At 35.5% G+C, this 21,852-nt stretch overlaps 7 protein-coding genes across 7 annotated transcripts; 3 read left to right on the forward strand and 4 right to left on the reverse strand.

Moving 5' to 3' along the window:
- Positions 1–848: 848 nt before the first annotated feature.
- On the forward strand, positions 849–1,699 carry PKNH_0622200 (enhancer of rudimentary homolog, putative; the record flags this gene model as incomplete). Its single annotated transcript, XM_002261858.1, has 3 exons — positions 849–951; positions 1,222–1,342; positions 1,606–1,699. The coding sequence occupies 3 exons, from the start codon at positions 849–851 to the stop codon at positions 1,697–1,699; spliced, it is 318 nt and encodes a 105-aa protein (XP_002261894.1).
- A 235-nt stretch (positions 1,700–1,934) lies between these two features.
- Positions 1,935–8,195, reverse strand: PKNH_0622300 (conserved Plasmodium protein, unknown function; the record flags this gene model as incomplete). The annotated part of the gene is made up of 17 exons (XM_039113718.1): positions 1,935–2,033; positions 2,443–2,478; positions 2,607–2,699; positions 2,883–2,974; positions 3,258–3,565; positions 3,883–4,016; positions 4,279–4,362; positions 4,625–4,698; positions 4,859–5,005; positions 5,196–5,363; positions 5,493–5,553; positions 5,726–5,794; positions 5,968–6,486; positions 6,646–6,903; positions 7,004–7,108; positions 7,325–7,508; positions 7,783–8,195. 17 exons carry the CDS (start codon positions 8,193–8,195, stop codon positions 1,935–1,937), a joined length of 2,844 nt encoding a protein of 947 aa, XP_038969546.1.
- A 618-nt stretch (positions 8,196–8,813) lies between these two features.
- Positions 8,814–10,484, reverse strand: PKNH_0622400 (conserved Plasmodium protein, unknown function; the record flags this gene model as incomplete). The annotated part of the gene is made up of 4 exons (XM_002261860.1): positions 8,814–8,981; positions 9,204–9,314; positions 9,533–9,652; positions 10,200–10,484. The coding sequence occupies 4 exons, from the start codon at positions 10,482–10,484 to the stop codon at positions 8,814–8,816; spliced, it is 684 nt and encodes a 227-aa protein (XP_002261896.1).
- Positions 10,485–11,774: 1,290 nt separating this feature from the next.
- On the forward strand, positions 11,775–13,051 carry PKNH_0622500 (uncharacterized protein; the record flags this gene model as incomplete). Its single annotated transcript, XM_002261861.1, has 4 exons — positions 11,775–11,811; positions 12,325–12,464; positions 12,687–12,751; positions 12,934–13,051. 4 exons carry the CDS (start codon positions 11,775–11,777, stop codon positions 13,049–13,051), a joined length of 360 nt encoding a protein of 119 aa, XP_002261897.1.
- Positions 13,052–13,758: 707 nt separating this feature from the next.
- Positions 13,759–16,656, reverse strand: PKNH_0622600 (GDP dissociation inhibitor, putative; the record flags this gene model as incomplete). Its single annotated transcript, XM_002261862.1, has 1 exon — positions 13,759–16,656. The coding sequence occupies one exon, from the start codon at positions 16,654–16,656 to the stop codon at positions 13,759–13,761; it is 2,898 nt and encodes a 965-aa protein (XP_002261898.1).
- A 676-nt stretch (positions 16,657–17,332) lies between these two features.
- Positions 17,333–17,715, forward strand: PKNH_0622700 (conserved Plasmodium protein, unknown function; the record flags this gene model as incomplete). Its single annotated transcript, XM_039113735.1, has 2 exons — positions 17,333–17,396; positions 17,603–17,715. The coding sequence occupies 2 exons, from the start codon at positions 17,333–17,335 to the stop codon at positions 17,713–17,715; spliced, it is 177 nt and encodes a 58-aa protein (XP_038969547.1).
- A 287-nt stretch (positions 17,716–18,002) lies between these two features.
- On the reverse strand, positions 18,003–20,462 carry PKNH_0622800 (conserved Plasmodium protein, unknown function; the record flags this gene model as incomplete). Its single annotated transcript, XM_039113736.1, has 9 exons — positions 18,003–18,090; positions 18,269–18,381; positions 18,631–18,747; positions 18,883–19,002; positions 19,168–19,272; positions 19,477–19,815; positions 19,955–20,053; positions 20,220–20,300; positions 20,421–20,462. The coding sequence occupies 9 exons, from the start codon at positions 20,460–20,462 to the stop codon at positions 18,003–18,005; spliced, it is 1,104 nt and encodes a 367-aa protein (XP_038969548.1).
- Between the last annotated feature and the right edge of the window lie 1,390 nt (positions 20,463–21,852).

A 21,852-nucleotide genomic window follows, 5' to 3' on the forward strand; every position in this document is an offset into this window, starting at 1 on the left:
TTGTATTTGCATTTGTATTTGCATTTGCATTTGCATTTGCATTGGGAATTAACAGTCATGTTATAGAGAATCCCATGGCGTGTGCCACACCGTCGTGATGGGTAAGGGGGTACTTTATACGAACACGTGCATAGATGAAGCCCCCTCCCATGCCACATGTGTTCCTTCGAATGATTTTGCTTTTCCAAAGATGTTACCTTTGCGTTCCACATATGATAACCCCCCTGTAGCTTTACCACTTTAACTCGCAACATTGATGAAGGGAAGAAATTTTTGGAAAAAAAAAGAAAGTGCAGAATGTTTTATAAAGTTTGTACGCTTAAGCAGTTGTTGATGGACTGCCATTATTTGCACAAAAAAAAAAAAAAATAATAAATAAATAAATAATAATAATAATAAATAAATAAATAATAATAATAATAAATACTATACACAATTAGTATGTAGTATTGTATCGGCAAAATTGTTGAAGAGCGCCTTTGCGGGCACTTCTGCACCCGCCATTCATATGAACGTGTACGCATATATGTATAGCAAATTGTGATGGCACGAGAAGAACAAGTAGTTAATTAAAATTACTGTTCGGCATTTTCCCTTACGATAGAGCAACATTTTTTTTTTTTTTTTTTTTTTTTTTTTCCATTAAAGAGGGACAAATAAAGGAACAAGGAAACGTACAAAAGAAAAAAGAAATTCCCCCAAAAGGAATAATAGAGAAAAAACGTAATTATAGAAAAGCTACAAAATTTTAAAAGAGAATAAGAAAGAATTTTTTTTTTTTTTTTAAATATACCTTCTGGCATAATAGCTACATTTTTTTCGATTAAAAAAAAAGGAGATAAAGGAAAATGAGTTCCAACTATAGTGATGTTGTGCTCCTGGTTCAGTTCTCAAGGAAAATAGAAAGTAGAACATTTGTTGAATACAATTCGTTGAAGTTGGCCCTAAATGGTTAGTAGCCACAGAACAGATAGGCTTGTAAAAGGCGCCGTTATAAGAACAAATGAGCAAAAAAAAAAAAAAAAAAACGCATAGGATTAACACGTTTTAACAATTCCACGGCGATTGCGATGTTAATCTCTGTGTGTAGCAGTTTAGTTAGGTGTATATGTAGATCCCCATGACTGCATCCGTGTGCGTCTGGTCTAGCAATTATAAAAAGTTTTGCACAAATGCTGTGCTTATAAAAATGGATGTAAATGTACATTTTTTTTTTTTCAGGAATTTGCCAATTATACGAACAGGCCATAAAAGAGAATGACCCCACTGTGCAAAGAATAACCTACAACATGAACGATTTGTTTTTGTACATTGACAACATACAAAAGATGACCTTGATGCTGTTAGTGTTAAGAGGAAAGGAGAGAGAGAGGAAAAAAAAAAAAAAAAAAAAAATGAGTTGAGAGGAACGATAATGAAAAAGGAATAGTCAATATATTGATCGCTCCTCATTCTCGTAGACAATTTTGTTAAAAGCGAGATAGAAGGGCACTTCATCTAGCGCGATGGCTATAGAATGAGCGTTTGGAAAAATGCTTTTCTACATTTATAAAGATAAAATGTCGTAACGTTTTTTTTTTTTTTTTTTTTTTTTTTTTTTGGCAGATTCCATCAACCTTCGTGGACGTACAAACCACATGACAAGAAGTGGATAAAGCAAAAGCTGGTTGAGCACATAAAGGATCAAATAGGGCAATAAAATATGTCTCCATGTATGTGTGTAAAAAGTAGGGCGGAAGATGGTTCCCTTTGTGAAGCGACTATTCTGCGGTTCCACCGGTGTGATGATCCCCCGCTCCATGATGCACAATTCTGATGTCACAACTCGGTTTGCCAATCAAAACGGAAGATAAAAAAAAAAAAAAAAAAAAGAAAAAAAGGAAAAGAAATTTAAGAGTTCAAACCATTTGGGGACTCCTTGGTCGTTCCCTTTTTTATAATTTATCCCCCAGTAAATATTCTCTGTACTTTTCCAGTGCGTTTTTGTAATCTTCATCCAGTTTATTTTTCAGTTGTTCTTTCCTTTCATTTGTCTATTTGGAAAGTGGGGCCAAGAGGAAAAGAGGGTGAAGGTATTAAAATGGGAGGGGTGCAGGAGGTGGAGAATAAAAAGTGGAAAGAGAAAAGGTGAAAACGGAAAAGGCGAAAACGGAAAAGGCGAAAACGGAAAAGGTGAATACAGAAAAGAGATGAGAAAAAGGAGAAAAGATGAAGTGGCAAAATCGAGAATTAGATACATTATTTATGTGAAACAATTTGAGCAACGCTATCTGCAGTGTATTATTCTCATGCGTTGTGCATCATGCTTTGTTCATCTGCTTATGCCATGCTGTTTTATCCCCCCCCATCCTCCACTTTTTTTTTTCTTTTTTAATCATGCAATTGTATGGGGCGCGCCTATGTGTATGTATAAATATATATACACGTGTATATGTAACTTACGTTTTGCTCCTCCTTCTTCAGAAGTTTTTCCCTCTCCTACAAACATTTTTTAAATTTTAAAGCACATTTCAAAGTGAAATATTTTCATTTGCACGCGTGTAAGGTGGAAAGGGGGAATTAAAAGAAGTGGCAAAGGGATGAAGCGGCGCAACGGCGATTCTCACCTCGCAAAGCTGGAACTGCCTCTTCACTTTTTCCTTGTTCACGTATATCTTGTTTTCAACCCATCGCAAAAATTCGTCGATCTCTTCCTTGGTCTGCAAAGCACATCCCCGCAACGACAAGGGGGGGGGTTATGTATATGTATATATATGTATGTATATGTATATATGTATATGTATATATATGTATATATGTATATGTATATGTACATATGTATGTGCAGAGGCAGGTTCCCTTCCCATCTGTACGCATAGTGGATGTATGCCAAAATAAATTACCGAGTTTAGAAGATTCTCTTCCATTTCATAAACAAAGACACAACCGCTAGAGTCGCCAATGATAATCTTGTTATATGAGTACTTGTACATGTCTTGAAGTGGAATGGAGGCGGGGCATATGTCAATACACGAATTGATTATATGAATCTACGCATACGTAAAGTTGCACAATGGAAGTTATGCCAATTCAAATGACTCCACAACGCAAATAATTTTGAACCCTTGGAAAGGGCTAATACCAAGTTAGTGTCTTTTAAAAATATCAAGGTATGCAAAGGTGTAGAAATGGGACGATTATATTATGCGTTTTTTTCAGATGGATATAACTGTATACTAATTTCGTGTATTAAAATTTTTTTTTTTTTCTTTTCCTACCATCTTCATTTTTGCTCATCAAATATTCGTTCGTGTCTACAAATGTATCCGAATTTTCTCCGGACAAATCTTCATTCTGATACTTTGGGGCGTTTTTTTTTTTTTCCACCCTACTGAAGATGTTAGTATCAGAATTTTGGAAGATGCTAATACATGTCAAACTGTAGCTGCTGATGGATAGGGAGTATATGCAGTGGTTCTTCTGCTCCATTAAATTCCATATTTCTATATGTCCATTTATTTTTCCCACGAATATAACGCTTATTTTGGTTTGACTGAATTCACAGCAGGAGTATATTTCGTTGCTTCTGCGAGAAGAGGTGGTCGGCATGTGTGCATTAGCATTAGCATCAGCATTAGCATCAGCATTAGCATCAGCATTAGCATCAGCATTAGCATTAGCAGGCTATTTTGTTGTTTTAGCGATTGGTGTTTGGGATCACCGTTGTATGATTCATTCGGAGCATTTTTGAGCCGCCACCACTATTATATTTCCTCGGCGTGATGATGTGGAAACTTGCCAAATGGTGGACTAAACTAGCACGTAGAAAAAAAAAAAAAAAATGGCAAACAAGGACGAAACGGTAGAGGAATGTGCAAACCTAGAAAACACTCGTTATCCTACTTGGGTGATACATATATGGGGTGTTCCTCATTTTCTTTCCACAATGAAAAATTTGTATCCGTTAAGGTTAGAATCAAATATTTTATGATGTTATTTCTTCTCACACATATGAGTGTCTTGAAGCTTTTGTAGTCCTTTAGTGGGAGAGGGAAAAATAATCAAAATAGATGAAAAAAAAAAAAAGGTAGTGAAGTTTTGGATTTCTCCCGTTTGAGGAAATGTAAGAAAAAAAATGCCTCTGTGATGTGTACACTTAATATGGATAAATTGCATGGGCATTATTTTAGATGACTAGGTTGTGAACGAATTTCTATACAGACGTGTAGAATGATGGAAAAATACAAATGATGAAACGTATTATCTATGTGATTTTATTTGCATTTTTTCTTTGCTCACATCGTTTATTTTGTGTATGATGGAATAATTTTTTTCCTTCTGCATGCATCCGTATATGTTTCCAACTACGTATTCTCCTTCTTCCTGTAAAGGTGAAGTGCCGAACATGGAACCTGGTGCAGAGGAAATTGCACAGAGAGGTGGAGATACAACTTGGCCTCAGCTTTAGTCGTAACTACAGCCACAATTGCAATCGTATTCGTAGTTGCTTGACAGAAGGGAGATCCGTTAAAAGACGAAGCAGTAACAATGGCAATGTAATGATAGCCAAAATTAAGAACAAGGAAAGGGTACAAATATTCTGTTGAAATTACATGCGTCAACAAACGGATAATAAATATATTACCGAAAAGGCGAAGAAAGAGGAGATGTTGCAATTTAATTCCATAAAATGGAAGTATGTGAAGCCTAATGAGTATTCTGCGAGGAATGCAGTAGGACAAATGATATTTTGTAAGGCGGAGTGTGATACTGGAATTGTGCTTACTCTTAAACATGCGCTTTTGTACTTGGTGGCTAATGGGATAGGAGACGCTGATACATGCTTAAGTGATGTCCCGCGGGGGGGGTAGGCTGTTACCTGTGTTGGGTCTGGTAGAATTAATTTTGAACAGAGGCTTGAAGCTGTATAGCTCATCAACTAACTCTTTCTCTTTCTTCTTTGCGCTAACTTTTACTTGGATTATTTCTATGTTTGTGGCGTCCCAAAGGAGTATCGTCCCGTCGACTAAGGAGAATATTAGTGTGTATGCATGCATGTATGGGGGGTAACGACGAGGAATCACGCGTTGGTGATTCATCCACCCAGGCATACATGGAAGGTTACAAACAATGAAAAAATATATGCATACATATGTGCGTGTTTCAATTCATGCATTTCCACGCCCGTATTGCAAAGAGGACAAAGGAGAGCTCACCTGAGATGGAGATCAACAAATGGGAATTCTTCTGATTGTTAATAGATATTTTTTTTTCACCTATGATTAAGTTTTTGTCGTTCAGAAGTAGGAGAGATGTCACTTCCCTTTTGTGTGAGTGCTCTATGCTACTAAATATATAGGGCTCTATGTCTACAGTTTTTTCATCTAAATAGGTAATTAGGGTGTTTGTGTGTGTGTGTGGAGGGTATAGGTTAAAGTAGTGGCAGTGAGGTAGACATATAATCTTCTTCTACGCATACTTATCAAAATATAGACATGCATGCATTTTTTTACTTATTTTGGAATCTAAAAGGGGTCTTCCTTGAAAATTGGGGGGGAGCTTCCAAACGACTAGCTGTGCGAGGAGAAGGTTTTTTTTTTTTTTTTTTTGGGGGGGGTTGATAAAATATAGGGTATCGAAGCAGTAGGAACGTGTTCGAAAAGATATTTATGAGTGATGACTGATCATGTGTTGTTCTATGAGCGATCATGTGTTGTTCTATTTGTTGAACTAGACGATTTCTAACCAGTCCGTTGCTACATCCCGCAATGACGACATCGTAGCCCTTTTCGTTCACAGCGGCACTGGAAATTTGCTGAAAGGGGGGAATAATTATTTTGAATTGTGAGGAGGAGTACATCTGGCGTATCATCTAGGGCGGTACCATTCGGTTAGTCCTCCCAGTTTTTGCTCTACTTTATTGGTCACAAGAACTTTGGAGAAAGCCTGTGAAATACTCTCCGAATGTACAGTGCTCATTTGGATTACGTAGGGAGATATCAAGGCGTAAAGCGGGTTAATGTAGTTGGAGTAGGACCAAATGAGGATGTAGCTGTCCGTATTTACTCCTTCGATAAAATTATCATTTTTGTAATTATTGACATATATAATAAAGATAAGGTAGTTTATTAAGGACAAGTACAGCGTGAACAAAACTACTTTATCCGTTGTATATTTCACATCTGTATATATAAATATTTTGTTTAATTTTTTGGCATGTCTGAAGGATTGTATGTCAAAGTTTTGAGAATTGGGTTGTCCATTCGTTTCCGTAATTAGGCTATTTTCAATTAGGCATTTTTCCATGATGGGGAAAAGCTTATGAAGAAATTTCTGCAGATTATCGGATCTGAATATTTCTTCCTTTTTTTTCTTTAAAAAATCAATGTTGTACTGAACTCCTAAATTTTTGTAAACTGCCTTGTACGTCTGGCAATGCTTTTCCTCATGGATGATGGAATTGTTTGAGAAAAAATCTAGCGTTTTCGCCTGCACCATTGAAGTTGTCTACAGGGTGAAGGTTAACAAGGTGGAAGGGTGGGTAAAAAGTGGTTCTAACTGTCTTATGTGAATAATATTAACACATTTATTCAGGGTTTCGTCCGTTAAGCTATCCGTTCGTTTTTTTTTTTTATAATTTTTTTTTTTTTTTTTTTTTTTTGTTACCAGTTCGTTTCCGTTGATCGGGATGAAATGATCATACTGAGTAAACTGAACCTCGGCTCCCACATTGTTCCTTTTGCTGATGTAGAGACACTTTTTGAATTTCTTCCTATTTTCTGTGACTTTGGTTGACTTTATTTCCTCTTCAATTTGTTGCTTGTACAACGAAAAGTATTTCTTGGGCTTTATGAAGACGCAGCTTAGCTCTTGTTTGTTCACTCCATTTTGGTCCTGGGACGGATCGGTGGGGTGTTTGCCCTTCTGCGGGGGAGGTGAAGCAGAAGAATATTTTCTAGCAAATAAACATCTGTAATGGGGCCGGTTAGGGACACTTGGCGCAGAGGGAAAAGAAGGGCTGCACCTGGAGGAAGTAGGAAAATATTTCCTCGTCGACAACCACGGCGTGATTTCCTTTGTAGTATTTTTTCAAATCTTTGAAAATTAATACATCGTCCAATTTGTATTCCTGAAAAGATGAGCATCATTCGCCAAATGGTGTAGGGGCCAATTCGGGGTACTTTTTGAGATGCAAGTGCAAGTGTGGTCGTAAGGGGGGTCTCAGGCGTGGTATTATATGTATATATATATAGGTGTAGGTGTACGCTTATCAGCCAAAGCAATGAACATTTTTAGATGACGCCCTAATGCACACACATGTGTGCGTGCAAACCGACGCTCTTACTATTAGGGCGTTCTTGATTGAGAGAGACTCATCCGTTGTCAGGTACTTTTGCGCGAGGGAGATGAAGTAATTTTTATTTATGCAGACAGATTGCGAGCTCTTAAAAATAAGGGTACTGAAATCGTTGCAGAAATTTAGCCCCATAAAACCTTTGACATTTTCTTCTAAGTCTACTTTTATGGCGCTGAATGGAGAAAAACATGAGGAATGTAAAATTGGGGAATTCAACTATTGGAGTATCACATGGTGATTCCTCCCATTTGGTGAAGACGTATTTCCGTTGGAGCGCTCCTTTGGTAATTGACTTCCCCTTGACATATATACAGATACATGCCTTACGAATCTAGCCCCACGATCCTATGTAGAGGGGTTGCCTATATTTCGTTCATGTTACAACATGCATAAGTACTTTCTTTGCCTATCTGTGCTATCGTGCGTAAGCATTAGTAAGAGTTAACCTTATTAACAAATTAGCATTTTTCGGATGCGCCTTGGCATCGGCAAAATTCTCCGTTTCCTTGTATATGACACCTAAGTCGGACGGAGTTCTATTCTTCAAGGGGTGTTGCTTTTTATCAGCACTTGCACCTTTTACTCTCGTATCATTTTCGTTTTTTTTTTTTGTTTCATTTGTTGTTTTTTTTTTTTCATCATTATCTCTTTCATTTTTGCTTTTCACATCAATTTCGTTTTTAATTTTGGAGTCTACTTTTTCCAATTTGTTTTTACTGTCCATTTCAACCTTTTTTTTACTCATATCATTTTTTTTTTTTAAATGTTCCTTTCGTCCATGTTCATTTTTTTCACTGTCTTTTTTTTTGGGGGGGGATTTTTTCTGACTAGAATTGGAAATAGCATTTTTGCCCTTCATAATTTTTTATGTATTTCGATCAGAGTTGATTTAGAAATTTTTTTTTTTTTTTTTACTGCTTACGTTTGAGAGGGTATACAATAAGAATGTAAAGTTTTACGCTTTAGGTAATATTGGGAATGACTTATCGGGGGGTAAATAAAAGATGACAAAAAATTAGGACAAGTATAACTATTGTATTTTTACATGGGTGCAATGGACAGATGAATCACATTTCCCTTTTGAGTAAACATGGGTAGGCACATCGGAATGAAATTTAACAAAATGAAAAAAAAAGAGGTGCGCGAAAAATTACAGCAGGAGAGTCTATTAAAGGCTATTCTCTCGTGTGCGCCGCCTGCGCAGCGGCGAGAGGTGAATAAAAAAGAAAAAGAGGAAAAAATATTTTCGGCGATAATTAAATGTGGAAACCACATGGCAGTTTTAAATGCATACTTTAAATTAAGCTATTCGCGTACACGGTGCTCACAAAACAAAGTCTTCTGCAAATTATGGAATATTGAAGCTTTGCAAAAAGTGGAAAATAACGTGAAGGGATAAAGAGGGATTTTTTGCTTCCACATATATGTATATGTATATATATATATGTATATATATATATATATATATTTTTTGCTCCTATTTTTCTTTTATCAAATCCTGCTCCAGCGCGGACAAAATGGTTTGTATATTTTTTTTATTCCTTAACAATTTATCCTTATTTTCATTTAATTTCCTTTCAACGTAAATTTTGCCATCATTCTCCTTGGAGGCTTTATGAAGTACATAAAGACCGTAGACACTCACCTTTGGGAGGGGAAAAAAAAAAAAAAAAAAAAACGGAAAATTGTTACATCCTCTAGTGAAATAACAGAAGAATAGTACACTACATAATTTTGAATACATAGGAGTACATGCGCGTATGCCTACACTCATTCGTATATGTTTATATGTGTACACTCATAAAATACACCGTCGTGTGCACATTTTTACGTAGCTCATTATTTCATTATGTGTCTCTCCCCGAACCAAATAAAAAACAGAGTGGGTGACTGAACCGATGGCAAAGAAAAAACCCGTGATGAATAGACCCAAAATTTCTTTATTTTTATACCCGTCGGAATTACTTTCCGTTAATATCTACAAATGGAAGAATGTGAAATGAATGAAAAGGAATGCGTACTGGAATAATTGCTGAGTGTTGAAGATTCGGAGGGAATGGATAATTAAAGATAAAAAAAACAAAAAAAAAAAATGAACGCATGGAGCAGGCACGCCAAATTAGGATGAGCAATTGCAACATGTGCGTTCGAAACGCCTTATAACGTCATAGTGTGTATATGCGCATTTCTGTGTACTTGAATTTTCTCCTCCGTTAAATTCGACTTAACAGTTAGCAGAGCATTTAATTCATCAAGGGCCTTTCGGACTTTGGCCTTTTTTTCTTCATTCAGGCAGTTACCATTGCTATTGAATAACTGGGTGGTAAAGGTGTGTGAAGGGGAGAAATAAAATGATTGGCGCGGTTGGTCAAAAAAGAAAGTGCGCAAGAAAAAAAAAAAAAATGGCACACTGATACAGTAACAAATAGCAACCTCATGTAATGTAAAAAAGGCGTGCTAAAACTGGAACGGTGAACTGGCCAAAAGAAGGTGCGCATGTCACTATCGTACGATACGATTGTGTGTTAGCGAAAATACTACAAGTATCTTATCTTTAGTCGGCCAAGTATGCCATATACGCTCCGCCCAAATGTACAGCACGTAAACTGCAGGGTTATGACCATAAGGCATATGCGAAATGCTCATGTGCTACGCCATGTTTTCTCAAACTCAAATCGGAAGCAATTGTTCCATGGGAAGGTGTATGATTGGAGTTTTCTCCACGCATACAAATATCCCACATAAATGTGTACATACGTACAATGGTACGTACGCATGCACAACCCTCCACACACACATACAGGCATATGCTTCAGCTTATGCTCAAATACATGATGAAATTCGTTTGGTTAAACGAGTTTACCTCTTGTAGTGAATACAGAGAGCCCCTATCTAGTTCATTTTGGGCTTTTCGTATTGAATCGATTATTATTTGTTCTGAAATGGGGCTCTTTTGCATCAGGAAGATGCTATGCTTTGGGGGGATATAAAAACGATTCAAATTTTGCAAACTGTTCAGTTCTGTCAAAGCGGTTGCATACTTTACATTTTTGCAAAATTTGGTTGATGAACAGAATGTTTTTTTCACGAATTGCTTATTAATTTTTCTCACACTTGCGGAAAAGAGAATATCTGTGTGTGAATGCATTTTTATTTTTTTCTTTTCTCCTCGTAATGGTTTTAACACCAAATGTGTTTATAAGGCATTTCCCCCTTAACACGTTTGGCACGCTTAACACTTTTGACACGTTTTACGTGTTTGACGCATTTAACACCATTCGTATGTATTTTATTTTTCCTGTTATCTACAGGTTGCATTTGATCTAGTTATCAAGTTACGAAAAAATAATTTACGTTCATGTGCACAAATCGTAGTGCGAGTAATGATTATAAAAACTTGCAAACGTGTACATGACAATTCTTTTTAACTCACCTTTGTTCACTTTGTTTTTAAACTTGAAAGCATTTCTGCTCATGTGCAAAAGGCGCAGCGTTTAAATGTTCACCTGCGATGCTGTATTGCCCATTTGGACGATGAACGGGGCAAGCCGCTACGGTGCTAATCTGTAAGTCGTTTAATAAATCGGGTGAATGGCAATCTGCTAATCTGCCAATCTGTGAACGGCTCAGTGAGGAATTACAAAATTCGTGAACGTAAAAGGCCAATTTTTTAACTCATGAAGAGGCATATTTACCTTTTTATCCTGACATGCATATATTTGTTCAGTTGGCACAATTTTAATTAGTACTAGAAGTTTAAAAGTTAGCATAAGCCATGATATATTATTTATACATGGCATAACAAGATATACCATGCTATGACTTCAGCACCAATTTTTTTTTCCGTAAACATTTAATTTTGCGAAAATTGTTCGTGCGTAAAACTTGTATTTTTTTTTTTCTTGCTTCTCCCAAGCGAGATTGCAGTGTCATGCTTTGCCATAACGCATCCAATCCTTAAACGGTTACGATAAGAAAGGATTTCTTAAGCATATATGCATCATTGAGTATACATATAATTTTTTTTTTTTTTTTTTTTTTTTTTTGCCATAATATTGCATACAATAATAATTTTTAAGAAATAAAAAAAAAAATTCATAATAAATACATTTTTCTCTTTTGCTTTAAAAAAAAAAAAACATAGTATGCATACTCGTTTGTATGTTTTATCATTTTGTGAGTAAATATGTGACATACTTTTTCTTTCGCTTTGCTTTTTCATATTGTAAAAAAGAAACCAAGTTTTTTTCTTCTCATATTTCTTTAAATCCAAAGATTTATCCTTTTAAATTTTACATACGAAAGGAAAAAAAAAAAGAAAGAAAAAGCTGAAAAGCCGAATTAACGATAGTAAGAAGTTTAATTTATTTACATTTTGGTTAAAACATTTTGCCATTCTTTGCATCCTCTACTTCTCTTTTACAAATACAACAAGAAAATGGGGTCCTCCATCCAGCCATCAAGATTTTTAGATAGTAAGAACGCTTAAAGAGGAAATATGCTTAGCTTGAATTTGTACATATGCGTACGCGCGTACATACATTTGTAAACAGTGTTGCACATATACGTGTTATCATATGATTGTACGAATTTATCAATGTTTGAAGTAATTCCTCATCTCAATTTCTGCCCTTTTATCAGCACAAAGTTCACATTCGTTTGACACATGTACATATTTTATCAACCTGTTCGTTATAATTGTATATTTTTTGTGTTGCACGATGCTATATAATTGTGTTGTATAACAATGTGTATATATATTAGAACGAGTGTTAAAATGGTGAAAACGATCATCCCCCTTAAAAGAAAGTGTTCTTCATGATTATGCGCGAGCCAACATACCGGATTACACTCTTCCGCGCCACTCTCCCATATGAGAAACTGTCCTCACACTTTTTACGTACCCTTTTTACGTACCCTTTTTACGTACTCTTTTTACGTACCCTTTTTACGTACTCTTTTTACGTATATTCCGCCCCCTTCCACAGGTGCCGTACTATCCCTATTTGCTATGGTCACTTCGGCAGCATTCCTCTACATGTTTTCAGAATTTTTCGTTTTATCATTCGAAGCGAAATTACTTAACAACAAAGTGAGCATGGTGCTGTCACGTATATTTCCATTCAAGGTAAGAAACGTAGAAACGAATAAATACAAAGTAAAAGAGCAAACATAAAAAAAAAGCAAAACAACAAAAAAGAAGAAGCTTGTTGCATACGAGTTAGCATGCACGTAGAACACTGTGTATATATGTACATATGTACATATGTACATATATGTATGAAAATGATTTTTTTTTAATTATTTAACTAATTAAACGCATTCTGTTTTTTTCCCCCATCCCATGAAGACCTTCGAGTACAACCTGACCCACATATTGCTCCTGACCATATGCATAATCATCCTTAGTCTCAAGTAAAGCAACAAGAAATGATATCGCATAGAGCTCTTCATTAGCCGTGCGTCTAGTTCTTGCTCTAGAGTTGTGTGTATGTCTATTTGAGCATGTATATTTTATACCCTCATCGGTAAACGTACTTTATACATTTTTTCATCTTCTTTTTTTTTTTTTTTTTTTTTTTTCTTGCACTCCGTAGGCCTGATTATAGCTACCACAGCAAGATCAGCGTTAAGGATTGCAAAAGAAGCGGAGGAAAGGATGATTCCCACAAAATGGACGACATGGATAGAATGTCAAGAGACAAGAAAAAATGAATGCCAACTGAAATGTAACGACGCAGCCGCATGGGGAATACAACCAGTGAATTCATTGTGCAGTCTCTATATATATATATGAGGCTGTATATGTGTACGCACGCCCATATATATCTTATATAACATATATATATGTTTGTGTGTATGCATATTAGCTCACATGTATATGTATGTGCATACTGTACAATCGCATTCTGTGTTATGGTGAAGTGTGTGCTGTGAGTTTTTCTACTTGTTTTACAAAATAGGAGAAAAAACAAAAAAAAAAAAAAAAAAAAATACAAATAAATAAATAAATAATCGAAAAAAGTGGAGAAGAAGAAGCGGTCAAGTAGATGAACATCTGATATGATAAAAAAAAAAAAAAAAAAAAAACAGTTTTTTTTTCAATAGGAAAAAGCAAATTTTTTATAAATTATGAGGTATAAGCTATTTATTTAACTTTTTTTTTTTTTAAATGTATGCATAAGTAGAGACGCCAATTTTAAGTAAAGCAATAAATTTATACATGACTATATATATACATATACAGGTACCTGTATAAGTGCATATCTTTACGCATGTTTAAAAACTCGCCAAAGTGTAGATGCCAAAAAAAAAAAAATAATAATAAAAGAAAAAGAAATATAAGTTGGAAATTAAAGAAAAACGGCAGACATAAATGGAAGAAGGAATTTTTACTTCCGTGACGATGTGTATTTGCCGAATCAAGTAGACATGTTGATATCGCTAAAAAGCATCTTAATTTTATCACCAAAGTTATCATATATGGTTTGGCTACCATTAGAAGAAATAAACGTTCTATGTATTTTGTTAATAATGTAAAAGAATGTAGATACGTCTTCAACCAAGGGGTATATCGGATAGTTGTGCGTATCGTTTGTAAAAAGTAAGTTGCAAATATGTTTGTTCTCTTCCAGCTCGATACGCTTATAACTGTGGGAAGGGGTGTAAGTGTTCTTGTCTTCATGATTGTGTTTTTCACGTTGGTTATTTTTTTTTCCAGTTAAATCACTATTAATAACGTGTTGTCCACTGTCAACGGTGTTGCAACAGTCGCTCTCACTTGGATTGGCCTTATCCAATTCGTTCGCTTCATCCTGGCGAATATGTGCTTGCTCTTCCTTAATCTTCTCTTCAATACTCTCGAATATCTTTTTGTAGTGTTGTGCATTTTGGTTAATCATTTTGACAGTGTCCTTCCTGTACACTGTTGGTTCATATTCATAGTATGCGCAATAAATAACTCCTTCTTTGATTAATAAATCGTTAAATGTTTTTACGAAGGATTCTCTTTCGACGTTGGAACGTTTGGTTTTCTCTTGGCCTGTCGTGCCTTCCCCCTTCTGGTCTCCCGGTGCCTGTTCCTCATTGTGGCAATTCAGTTTGTGTTCGCCATTGGGGGTATTTTCCCTTAAGGGGAGATCATTTGTTTGTTCCACTATTTTTGCATTTTCTTCATTAGGGGATTCTCTTTTCTCAGTTTTCCCTGACTGAGACCGCTCCTCTGTTTCCTGGATCCTGAGAAATTTCACAAGTTCGCTGTGGAAATTTTCATTAAAGGGAATATTGACAGGTAAGTGGAAATCTGCAGGTGGGATACTACTGTCCTTGTGTTTTTTAACAAACAATTTTAAAACATCAAATAGGAAGTAGAAACCTGGTGATTTATGATCAATTGGGGTGTGTTTGTTTTTTACAGAATTGTGACCGTCTGCCTTTTCCTCCTTCAAATTGTTTGGAATGCCTGTAGATTCAATTGGCTCCTTCACAATTTCTAGGTAGGTAAAGTATGTCAAGAAAAAACCCGGGGGACAGCTCCCACTATTATAATCTAACTGTAAAATATGTACAGAATTTGTCAAATTATTTATCTTCCTTTTTTCTGGGTGCCCTAATTTTGGATGTTTGTGTATATAAAAGGATAAGCCATTTTTTCCAATAAGTGAATAGGTACTTAGGACAACGAGCCTATTTGTTTTGATAAGCGTTTTCACCTTTTTACTATTTTTTTTGCAAAAAAGGTGTTTCTTCATTTCGTAGAAATTTATATTAGACCCGGATGATATAACAAATTTTGGTCTAATTATATGTCCATTGTCTAGTACGATTGAGTCTATTTTTACGGAGTTAGACAAGGGAGCCATATTATCATTCTTTATAATTTCCTCTCCGTAATCACAGAAAGGAGAAAAAATTATGTCGTCTATTTTTCTGTTAATCATGTAAACGGAATTGTTTAGACAAGCCACTCGTGATATGGCATAGATAATGTCGTTCTGCCCATAGGACGGATAGATAAAAGCACTATCGCACAGGTTTTGGTGTTTGAATTTATTTAATGAGTTGACTAAAATATGTAGCCGTTTGAGAAACTCCATTTTATTTATAATAAAGCGTTTAGCTTTGGTATATCCGGTCAGGTAATATTCGGGAATGTCACTATTATTGCAGTGCTCCATTTCTAGATCGAAGAGACCTATTCCGTACATGACGTAGTCTGTGAGTTTTCCTGAGATGTTGTACGATTGGAGGTAATCCTCAATTCTGGCATTTGCGTTTTCTTCGGGGTGGTCCGCGCAATTGGCATGGTTGTGTGGGTTGTGTTGGCGGTTGTCATGGTTGTCATGGTTGTTGTGGTTGTCATGGTTGGCACGGTCAGCATGATTTGCCTGCGGTATATTTTCTGATTCCTCTCTCTCGCGTGGGATGTTTCCAATTTGATTTTCACTTTTCTTGTCCCCAGGAAGATCGTACCTGTCTGAATCTCCCCAATTATTTTTGGTGACTGTGAGAATGCTACTCTGTAGTGTAACCACCTGTTCCGTTACATTTGCCTTCTTTACAAAATTGTAATTGGAAAGATTGGAGAAGGTGTAATTCTTATCGTGAATAATATTCTTGTGAATAAAATTCATGATCATTCTTTTTTCAATGAGACTCAGGTTTTTGTCAAGGAAGACCTGCGTCTTGTTTAGAGGAATTTTTAACACAATTAAATCGTTTTCGTCCTCATGATTATTATTATTACTACTATTCTTCAGGTTCTGTATATGAGTTGTGTTGGGTATGTGTACCCCTTTATTCGCGCATATATTTTGGGGGGCATTTCCTGGAATTTTTACATTGTGCATATCTGTTTGTTCTACCAATGTGTTGTAGCTAGCCTTATGGTAGGTCATGTAAAAGTATTGCACTCCCACAAAAGTAATGTATATATGTGCTTTTAACGTAATCAACAATTCCTCGATGTTGCTGTCGTTGTATAAAATTTTGGGGTTAAGATCTATATTAAATTTGTTATTATTTATTTGGAAATAACTGTGAACTATTTGTTTGAGATTTTGTATTCTTTCTACGTCGTTACCATTTCTTCTGGGTGATAAAGGAAAATATTCGTCGTAAAAATTCTTGAACCGACATTTTTCATCTTGAAATTGGTTGAAATTTAAGGAACAGTTCACATCACCATAGAATGGATTTTTGTCAATATTTATCACTTTGTAGTTGTTAATGGAAAAGTAGGCTGCCAGCAAAGTGTTCTGTAGGCTACTGCCACATATCAAAATGTCGCAGTCGAAGGTTGTGTTTTCCTTGTCATCCATTATAAGAAGCAGAGGCAGTCGGAAGGACGATGAACGGACAGAATAAGTTGCCTAATGGAGGAAGATGTTCATTCTCTACATATTGGGATGAGTACAAATGCGCTTTTTCTTTTTTCTTTTTTTCCCTTACAGAATGTGCATTTTTACGTCGAAAGGGAGAGTGGTGTCGAATGACCCACGGTAAGGAAGTGATCCAGTTGGGCGATTCACGCTGGGAATTTTTTTTTCTACCAAGGTGGTTTTTTTTTTTTTTTACATGTTTTAACATTTTTAGGTATTGCGTCCATCAAATGCTTGCGCTAGAGCATCATTCGTCAATGTTGCCACAAACGGAAAACCACTTTACTACATATGCGCCCGTGGTGCCATGTTGCGCATATGGGTAGCGACGTTATGCTTAATGTGGCTATGAACAGGGATTCCTTTTTTATTAAGCGCATGAAATAATACTGTAATTTTTTGTTAATTCATTTTTTTTTAAGTGTGCATGATTTTTTTTTTTTTTTTTTTTTTTTTGTATTTCCTTATACAAAATAACACAGGGAAATGTACCCATTGGAAGGCGTGGAAATGAGGCAAGTAGAGGAACGCGTTTCCATTCACACCCTTCATGTGATTGTGAAAAGATATTTGTCAGATAAATTGCTTATGCTGTGTATGAAATAATAGGGGAAATATGTTTGTTTCTTTCGATTTGGCCCTCACGAAGTACATCAGAAGGAGTTTTTTGACGCTAAGTGGTAAGAAAATGATAAAGTACAACGAAATGTGACATGACATCACAATTTTGAACGTATGTATGAAGGGGATTCCATGATAAGTGTAAATATGCAAATACCTACTTAGGCGGATGCATGTACATCCGATGGTTGTTTATTTTTCACTTTTAAAGAATTAATCTTACTTATGTTGTGATGAATTTCCCGTTGCTTCCATTTTTTTTCAGGCGTTTTGCTCGCAAAGAGGACATGGCAAACCAACATGAAAAGGAAAACATACAGGTCCAAAAAAAGGAAGAAGTACATAAGGCTGGGAGAAACACTAATTAGGATTCAGTGAATTAGTGGCCACCTTTAATGAATAACCGTTTAGCCTTATGGAATAATCTCTCTTACTTTTTTTTTTTTTTTTTTTTTTTTTTCGTTTTGCCTTTAGTTAAACTTTGTTAGAAAATGAATATACCCCCCTTTTGTGTACTTATATTTCCCCCTCTGGGAAAACTATTTGGAATTTTTTTCTTAACATTCGTTTTTTAGCTTGTCTTCATAGAGTAAAAATGATATTTGCAATCTGATCCATGGTACATGGGTACCTTTCCTTTACACTGTCCTAGTGGCAGTCCATCCCTAAGCCTTTTTCTTACGCACCTTCTTCTTCTTTCGCTTCCGCTTAACAAGCTTTAGATTTATTTGCTTCAATATTTCCTTATCAACTCTATAAATATGGGAGCAAATGGGTGTAAGAGAAGAATACACAACTGCTAAAGTGTGCGGGAAAAAAGCAAAGGCAATTCGATGAGAATTTGAATGATAAGCAGCAGAGGGGGAAAAAAGACCATGTAGTTGTTTTAAGCGGAATTTGTGTTTTCCAACTAAACTATTCATGCGATTACTCATCAGGTAGCTTCAACATTGAAATAGATTTATTAAAATTCATAGCATCATTTATTTTTGCCAAACTATCATTTTTGACAAAATTCCCAGTTAGAGAAATGCTGGAGATATTCTGCGAATATGTTAAAATGGGGGAAGGAATCCATTAGTCATGCGTACAAGAGCAATTGATTTTATTTACGTCGGTGGTAAGTTCATCCATTTCTGTGTGTAAATTAATGAGGGCATTTTACACTGGGGGGGTGTATATTATTAAAAATTTCACAGTGGCTACAAAATGGAAGTTTCTCTTCCTTTTCCTTCCTTTTTTTCTTTCCCTTTTTTTTTTTTTTTTTTTTTTTTTTTTTGTCCTCTCCCCTACCGTTTGGTTGACGATAATTTTGCAAAATGTTTCCACAAAGGAGTCATCTAAATTGAACATATTGTAAGAAACATCTATGGTGGTGAGGGAGTTGTTTAGCAAGAAGCTTTCAAAGAGCTAGGAGGTAGAGGAGTGGAAATATGGGTGGGGGGAGGGTCTGGATGTATAAACCAAATTGGAAGAAGGGAAAATACACTGCTCTTTGGAAATACACTTCACAGCTAAAGTGAGAGGAAGGTCCACACTCCTTACAGCTTGCATCCCTTGTGCATTAAACTTATTCCCGCTTAAATTCAAAGTAGTTAGAGAAGAGTTCAAGTATATGACTATGTCTGTGATGTACTTGATGCAGTCGTTGCCCATGTTGCAGTACTGTAGAGGAAAAGAAAAGAAAGTAAAAAAAAAATAAAAAAGAATAAGAAGAAGAAATAAAGCGGAGTCAAATATTATTAGGGGGAAGTGCGACGTTTGGAATGTAATGTCCTAATTCGCATGTATGTGTTCCCGCGTACACACATTTCAGTATTTTATAATTACTTGAAAGCTGAGCGTTTTTAAACTGTTATAGTTGCAAAGGGACAGGGACAGATACTTGAGGCAGTGAGAATTTAAGTTAATGCAATCTATGGATAAATTTTCTAGCTTTAAAAAAAAAAAAAAAGTTCACAAAAGGTTTATATATATTTTTGGCATTCTATTACCGGTTGAATAGTCGTGTGGTGATGAGATACATGCGATTTGGAGAGAATACTAATTAAGAGGACCTCCCATTATTGGGAACAAACAGGAGGGCATTACATATTGGTGAACGTTGCAACATGCGCATAGTTTGTTCTTAGGACCCACCTTTGCATAACCATTATCGTACAATGATTTCGAAAGAAGAACAATTCCGTTTATATCTATGTTACTATTGAACAGACTGAAAGATTTAACATTACACACATTTTTATTAACCACTTCGTTGGGTGGTTCTTCCTCCGTTTTTTTTTCTCTTCCAACATTTTTTTTTTTTAAATTAAGTTTACTATTTTTATCTACGCTTGGGCTCTCCTTCTTCTTCTTCACATTTTTGGTGTTTTTTTTTAAAAGTTCGCTGATTTTTATATTGTCCATGTAAAAACAAATCGCCTTTATTATGTCATTTCCGTTTTGGACATTGAGGACATTAATTCGGTTAATGCGCTGTTGTTTTGCAAAAAGAGGTGAATTGAAAAAAAAACTAAATGAGGGGACCATTTGAGTGCTACTATAAATGATTGCTTTTTTTTATGGATGTATCTTTGAGTAACTTATAGTGCACAAGCCAAAAAATAATTTTTACGTCGTAACTGGAATCAATCATTGACAAAATTAAGAAGGAAAAAGCATCCGAGTCCACATCTTCATAAATGGTTAAGGTCCCATTACTTTCTTTATTCTCCTTTTAAAAAAGATAATGCAAAAATTCATGAAGTGTAAAATTATTCATATTGATATAGTGCATTCTCTTAATTTAAAAAAAAAAAATTCCTGCGACCAGTTTGAACGAAGTGGACGCTTCTTTTCATTCCCCGCGGGACCCGTAATTTTCGATCCCTCGGTGGTACCTTTATTAGGAATTCGTCTATAACGTAAGAACTCTTCTTCTTGAACTTTTTTAGCAGCAAATAGTAGCAGTCCACAAGGTTCTTAAAAAAAAAAAAAGAAGGAAAAAGAGGGGCATATGTACATTTTGGGATTCTCACGACGATTGTAATTTGGCACCTTCACTCATTTCCTCATTAATATCATGGTTCATTCGTTTCAACCTTGTAGTTTTCATTAAGTTTGTTGGATTTTTCGTCCTGCATTTTGGCTACATCCTTGTGCTATATGAGTTCATGTTCGAGTGAGGCAATTTTAAATTTGGGGGGCAACACTTGATTCCTGTTCATGAAGGTGTAATTATGTGTGCACGGGTATATACTGCCTCTTTTGGCACTGAAGAATTTACATTAATGATTAACATGTAACATGTCTTTACGCATTATTACTATGAATAGTGGGGACCATATGTAGGGATAATATTTTTCTGAAATGGAAGGTTTTCTTATGGCCCATGCTTTACGCCTTTATGGCAATTTGGCGTAGGTAAAAATGCGCACATTTGCTGTGTAACCTTCGGGAGCAATTTCGTGCATATTTTATAGTGCCTTAAGCATTTCTCGGGGGGCAGAAAAAAAGGCCTTGAAAAATGATACATGAGGAGATGGACAAAACAGCCTTTACTTTTGTGCATCGTTGATCATATAGGGGTCCCACTTATGTAGGTATCTAACCCTACGCATGTAGGAATGGATATATATATATATATAGAGGTTTTTTTTTTTTTTTTTTTTTTTTTTTTTTTTTTTTTTATTTGTGTAAAAAGACATAGTCTCCGACCTTGCTAAAATTGCATAAAGTATACGTTTACATATAATTTTGCGTGGGAAAAGATTGTGTACCCCGGCCTAAATTACAAAATGGGGGGTAATCTCACTCTGCTTCTCAACATTTTAGCCGCACTTTCAGGTGGGTAAAAAAATGTCGATAATGCTGGTAGGGGCTGCCAATAGCGCAAAGTGGGAAACACCGCATAGGAGAAACGGAGTCTCCGAAATCAGGGCGTATTACGAGCTTCCGAATTGGAACGTTTGTATTTTCTTTTCTTTCGTTGCATTAAGGTGTGTAGGGTGCCAAAAAAAAGGAAATTCCTTAGAAGAAATTTTTGTGTGCAGGTCCTATTTGGAAGGAAAGCACCTCTAAAACACCTCGCAATTTTGCAATGCTACGATTTTACGATTTTTTTTAATATGATAAAATTTGGTGTCCTAAACGAATCACACTTCCTTTAAAGAATAATTTAAGAATGTTGAAATGGTGGGTGTATTTATTTATTATTATATTATATATATATATTTTTTTCAGTTTAAAATATATTTTAAAATATATTCTCTTGACATTGTTAAAATTTTATTAGAGATTAAAATTTCATGATGCTCCCACTTTATTTTACAACTGTTATTCATATACTTAGAGAGAAAACAATTGTATAGATAGAGTCAAGTGGACCATCTGTGGTCTCATATTTACCAAACATTGAATCACTAAAATTAGATCGTAAACAGAAAATACAAAAAATAACATAATCGATCCCATTTGTACATCTGCATACACATCATTTAATGGTAATGAAAAGTTCTATAGTTGTATAAATTT

The sequence above is a fragment of the Plasmodium knowlesi genome, assembly GCF_000006355.2.
Source record: "Plasmodium knowlesi strain H genome assembly, chromosome: 6".
Lineage (NCBI taxonomy): Eukaryota > Apicomplexa > Aconoidasida > Haemosporida > Plasmodiidae > Plasmodium > Plasmodium knowlesi.